The sequence below is a fragment of the Erinaceus europaeus genome, chromosome 12, assembly GCF_950295315.1.
Source record: "Erinaceus europaeus chromosome 12, mEriEur2.1, whole genome shotgun sequence".
Taxonomy (NCBI): domain Eukaryota; kingdom Metazoa; phylum Chordata; class Mammalia; order Eulipotyphla; family Erinaceidae; genus Erinaceus; species Erinaceus europaeus.
Window position 1 is genome coordinate 76,320,127 of NC_080173.1, and position 6,000 is coordinate 76,326,126.

At 49.4% G+C, this 6,000-nt stretch overlaps 1 protein-coding gene across 4 annotated transcripts in view; it reads right to left on the reverse strand.

Annotated features, from left to right (window-relative positions):
* The window catches only part of BLTP2 (bridge-like lipid transfer protein family member 2), a 49,426-nt gene extending 45,782 nt beyond the window's left edge, over nt 1–3,644 (reverse strand). The window contains exons 1-5 of one of the 4 annotated variants that reach the window (XR_009553138.1): nt 3,463–3,643; nt 2,470–2,593; nt 1,909–1,958; nt 819–966; nt 533–651 (exon numbers count right to left, since the gene is read on the reverse strand). Coding sequence is in view for 2 of the 4 variants with exons in the window: in XM_060204017.1 (XP_060060000.1) it covers nt 533–651; nt 819–966; nt 1,909–1,958; nt 2,470–2,593; nt 3,463–3,530 (509 nt within the window). In the remaining 2 variants the exon portion in view is untranslated. Of the gene's footprint in view, nt 1–532; nt 652–818; nt 967–1,908; nt 1,959–2,469; nt 2,594–3,462 lie in introns of those variants that run through there. The other 3 variants (XM_060204017.1, XM_060204020.1, XM_060204018.1) reach the window with 3 other exon arrangements.
* Between the last annotated feature and the right edge of the window lie 2,356 nt (nt 3,645–6,000).

Here is a 6,000-nt window from a genome sequence, read left to right on the forward strand (position 1 = left end):
AAGAACAATGGTCTCTTTCCTCACAATTTACCTTCAGTCAAGTTTTCCTGGCTGGAAAACAGAAAATAATAAGAGCCTAATCTTCACTTTTACTCAAAGTGCATTGAGATTTTTGGCACCTTGATAAGAAGGCCCTGACACCCTTCCACCCTGATATAACCCTAAGGCAAAAAAGAAAATATGAGATCCCGGGGTCAGCACAGCGGATCAAGCGCATGTGGCACGAGTACAAAGATTGATGTAAGGATCCAGGTTTGAGCCTCCCAGCTCTCCACATGCAGGGTGGTCGCTTTATAAATGGTGAAGCAGGTCTGCAGGTGTCTATCTTTCCCTCCCCCTCTATGTCTTCCCCTCCTCTTTCCATTTCTCTCTGTCCTATCCAGCAACAATGATATTAATAACAACAAAGGCAACAAAAATGGGGAAAAAATGGCTTCCAGGAGCAGTGGATTTGCAGTGCCAGCACCGAGCCCCAGCAATAACCCTGGAGGAAAAAAAAAAAAAAAAGAAAATATGAGATCCTACCACTCACCTTTTCCCATCACTATCCAGAAGAAAGCTACTTTCTCTAATCTGAATATGCCACAGGGACTCAGAAGTTGCCACCTTGAGAACCATAATGTTTATAGAATCTACGTGAACGGAGAAAAGCTAGAAGTGAAGATGAATAATAATTAATGTTAAGGCATGGCCCTTCCTTTCCAGCAAAGAATAAAAATTAGCTCTTAGCATCACATGCCAAAATAGTAGAAAAATCCACCCAGAACTCCAAAGCCAATGACTCCTAGTACAGTCTAGGAATTTGAGAATAGTCTCACCTGACAGAAGATCTTCAACAAGGATGGGCTAAAGGACAGTTCCTTTTGAGGCACCCCTGTCCTCTGGGAGAATGGAGCAAACAGGCTAGAAACCTTCTGCAGGTCTGTTCTGATACGTACTTCTCCAAAGCACAATGCCACATAGTGTCTGCCCAGAAGAGAAACCTCACTGTCATTGGGTCTACCCTTCCACAGAAATCTCTTTCCCTCTCTCCCATTCATGTGCTCTCCCATTCTCCCTAGAAATGTAGCTCAAATCATGGAGCATAAATTCATAGTGGCTATCAATAACTATGTTGAGTAATAAGAAGACTTCACCAGCAAGAACCCACTTCCCTCTGTAAAAGATTCTTTTTATTTATTGTATAGAGACAGAAAGAAATTGAGGGTGGTAGAAGATAGCATAATAGTTACGCAAACAGATTGTCATGCCTGAGGCTCTGAAGTTCCAGCCCGCACCACCATAAACCAGAGCTGATCAGTGCTATGGTGAAAAAAAAAAAAAAAAGGGGGAGGGCAGGCGGTAGCACAGCGGGTTAAGCGCACATGGTGCGAAGCACAAGGACCGGTATAAAGGGTCCTGGTTCAAGACCCCGGCTCCCTACCTGCAGGGGGGTTGCTTCACAAGTGGTGAAGCAGGTCTGCAGGTGTCTTTCTCTGGCTTACCCTCCTCTCTCGATTTCTCTCTGTCCTATCCAACAATGACAGCAATAACAACAACAATAATAATAACAATGATAAACAACAAGGGCAACAAAAGTGAAAAAATAGCCTCCGGAAGTAGTAGATTTGTAGTATAGGCACCGAGCCCCAGTAATAACCCTGGAGGGGAAAAATAAAATTTAAAAAAAGAAATAAAATAAATTGAGAGGAGAGAGGGAGGGAGAGAGACACCTGTAGCACTGCTACACACACACACACACACACACCCCACAAATTAGGAATGGGGACTTGAACCCAGGTCCTTGTGCATTGTAAGATGGGCACTCAACTTGGTGTGCTACTGCCCAGCCCAAAAAGATTCTCATTTTTGCAAACTCAGATTCCAAAATATTCCCTAAGGGAAAAGTGAGGATATGAAAGTACTCACGGCAGATCATGGCTGAAGAGCTTGCTGGAAATCCACAGGCTATCAATTTCCTGAAAACAATGTGGGAGAACGCTTTGTATACTAGCTGTTTGATAAGCCATGAGTAACCTGACAAACCAGAAGTACTGAGAAATGTTACAGCCCTTTCACTCAATAGCCTCTACACCATTCCATGGGCTCCTCTCTTCAGCATTATATCTTGCTCCTCAGAATGTTAGCCGAACTTGCGTAACATTTCATCTATGGATATGCTTCCCAATTTCCCCTCTTAAATTACAACCGTAAGCTCTTTTATTTCCTGTTATCTTTCTTCTTTGCTTTACTTCTGTATCTTTCATATGTGCCCTGGACACTTTGTGCTTTATAAGCATTTTTAACTGAACAGCCGGCATCAATCATAATGTTTCCAACCTAACTCTAAAACCATCTTTGCAAAGAGGTCGGCAATACAGGATTAACTAGAAAAGCCACCCACAACTTTTTTTTTTTTACATAGAAAATTGAAAACCTGAAATTCAGCTAGATCAACCCCATTTCCATCTCCAGTCCTCAAGGACTCACCACTGTCTGTTGGTGCTGCTGAAACTTAAGACTGACATTCTGGATCCAAAAAAGGGAGCCAATCTTTAGCTCTGCTTGTAGCTTCCGTTGACACCACTTGGTGGCAAACCGAACCAGAAGCCACCTGCAGAAAAGAAAAAGAAAAAAAAAAATTGGAGAGAGTTCACAGGACCCTCTCCCAACCAGGGCTTCCCCCTCCTTTGGCTGGTCCTTGGAGCAAAAGGTTATGTCCTGAAGCTGGATCCTCAGGGCAACTCCCCTGGCTCCCACTGTCACACCTGTTTTCCCACACAGATCAGAACGCAGCCCACCCCCAGTACCCCTGCCACCCAGATGAACTCTAACTAAAGTCCCTTCCTCTAAACTGAGGACAAAGAAAGCGACTCCTCAAATCCTTGGGAACCCCAGATGTGGAAAGAAGAGGCCTCAACAGCAGTCAAGTAACGACAGCTGGTCTCAGACATGGTCTCAGACATGGTCTCCGCCCTCCACACAGGTGTCCCCAGAAGCCACCGTGAGGTCACGTGGGGGCACAGTCGGTCAGCTCAAACGCCACTCTCTCCTGAGCAGTCCGACCTGTTCCCGTTCCCCGGGGCGGGGCTGCAGGTGCCCTTCGCGCTAGGGGAGAGGACATTCTGGGCGTGCAGAGGGAAAGGGGCGCCCACGGAGCCACCCCCTTCCCTGTCACAGACACAGACACAGACACGGACGCGCGCGCGCAGCCCCCGGGCTCAGCATCCCTCCGGCCTCTCGCGTTCCCAGTCTCCTGCACTCACAGCGCCTCCGCGTCAGCTCCAACACACGCCCCCGCGCGCCCCTCCGGCCGCCGCGAGCCCCCCTCCACGGCCCTCCCGCCTCGTTCGCCCGCCGCGTGCCGAAACCCTCCAACCCCTTCCCCCTCCCGCGCGCGCGCGCGCGCGACCCCTCCTCAGCCTCCCTTTCAACCCCCCACCCCACCCCGTACTCCCCGAGCCACAGCAGAGATCCTCTCACCGGCCTAGGAAGAGGGCACCAAACGCAACCAACAGCAGGGCCAACACCGCGGCGAAGAACAGGGGCATTCCGGCCCCGGCCCAGCCTGGCTCCGGCCCCGGCCCTGCCGGGTTCCCCGGTTCCCCCCTCCCCGCGCCGGCTCCGCGCAGCGCAGCCGAGGGCCGACCAGCAGCTAGCGCAGGGACAGCGCCCGGGCTCCCAGCATGGAGCGCGTGCGCCCCGCCCCCAGAGGCCAGACAGCCAACCAGCATTTACCTCGCCCGCTCCGGCGCCCGCGGTCGCGTCGGGCCGACCGGCTACTTGCACGGAGAAAAGGCGTGGCTCCGGAAGGAGCCGGCGAGGGAAGAGGACCTAGCGGTGACAGACACGCAGGCCCCGCCCCCGGACGCACCCTTCGGTGCGCGGAAATGGGGAGCCTAGGGCTCTCGGCAGGGGCCGGCGGCTCCAGAGCCCGCTCCGTGAGCACTTGTGCACTTGCTTGCCTCCTTTCGGCCATGGCAAGTTCCACTTTGAAAGCACTTTCCCAGGAGAGGGGCAGAATCGACTTGCCTACGTAAGACTTGACCATAGCATTCTGCGGAAGTTCTGTCCAACCCTGGGTTCTACGAAGTAGCGCTTCCATTTTATCCTAAGGACTTGTTTGAAAATCATTCAGGAAACCAAGAGGCCTCCAGCCCACCTCATCTCGTCCACAAAGGAACGAGTTTTAATTAATTTAATTTTTTAATTTTTTTAATTTTATTTATGTATTTATTCCTTTTGTTGCCCTTGTTGTTTTGTTGTTGTAGTTATTATTGATGTCATTGTTGTTGGACAGGACAGAGAGAAATGGAGAGAGGAGAGGAAGACAGAGAGGGGGAGAGAAAGACAGACACCTGCAGACCTGCTTCACCGCCTGTGAAGCGACTCCCCTGCAGGTGGAGAGCTAGCCGGGGGATCGAACCGGGATCCTCACGCCGGTCCCTGCGCTTTGCGCCACCTGCGCTTAACCCACTGCGCTACCGCCCGACTCCCGAGTTTTAATAAGTTTGAATAGTGCCCTAGTCAAGATGTATTAGTCTGCCTTGTGAGCAGCAACATGCTGGGCACTGAAGTGGGCAATTTTTTTTTTTCATTTAAAAAAAAAAATTTGCCTCCAGGATTATCCCTGGGGATCGGTGCCGGCACTACAAATCCACTGTTCTTGTGATTTTCCCCCCATAGGACAGAGATAAATTGAGAGGAGAGGGGAAGACGGAGAGGGGGAGAGAAAGACAGACACCTGCGGACCTGCTTCACTGCTTGCAAAGCGACCCGCCTACAGGTGGAGAGCCAGAGGCTGGAACCATGATCCTTACTTCGGTCCTTGCGCTTCGCACCATGTGCACTTAACCCGGTGTGCCACCACCCGGCCTCTAAGTGGGCAAGTTTTCAATATATATATTTGCCTCTAGGGTTATTGCTAGGGCTCGGTGCAGGCATGCAGGCACTGCGAATCCACTGCTCCTGAAGGCCATTTTTTCCCTTTTGTTGCCCTTGTTTATCGTTGTTGTTATTCCTGTCATTGTTGTTGCATAGGACAGAGAGAAATGGAGAGAGAAGAGGAAGGAAGAAGGGGGAGAAAAAGACACCTGCAGACCTGCTTTACCACTTGTGAAGCGACCTCCCTGCTGGTGAGGAGCCAGGGGTTGGAACCCGGATTCTTATGCTTGTCCTTGTGCTTCTTGCCGTGTACGCTTAACCCGCTGTGCGGGCTAATGTATATTCTGTGTAACAAACTGGACACTGCATGGGGTGGGGTAAAGAATATTATTCTTGGGGCTGGTTAGTGGCTCAGCTGGTTTAGCGCACCTGTTACAATGCACAAGGTCCCAGGTTTGAGCCTCCAGTCCCCACCTGCAGGGGGAAAGCTTTGCGAGTGGTAAAGCAGTGCTGCAGGTGTCTCTCTGTCTCTATCCCTCTCGACCACCCCATTCCCTCTCAGTTTCTGGCTGTCTCTATCCAATAAGTAAAGATAATTAAAAAAAAAAAAAAAAGGAGTATTGTTCTTGGGGCCAGGTGGTGGCGCACCTGGTTAAGCGCCTGTATTGCAGTGTACAAGGACTGGTCAAGCCCCTGGCCTCTACCTGCAGGGAGAAAGTTTCATGAGTGGTGAAGCTAAACTGCAGGTGTCTCTCTGTCTCTCTCCCTATCTCCTCCCCTCATCTCAATTTCTCTCTGTCTCTATACAATAATACAAATTAAAAAAATTTTTTGAAGAATATTGTTCTTGCCCTTCAAAAAGGAATAGTTTATGTGGGAAGCAAACATAATTAAATGGAACAGACACTCTGGATTGTTTTGTTGTTCAACCAGAGGACCAGTCAGCTCTGGCTTATTGGTAGCCTTGTAGTCTTGAAAGGTTAATTTTTTTTTAAATAATTTATTTCTTTATTGGGGAATTAATGCTTTACATTCAACAGTAAATACAATAGTTTGTACATGCATAACATTCCCCAGATTCCCATTTAACAATACAACCCCCACTATGTCATTCATCATCTTTCATGGACCTGTATT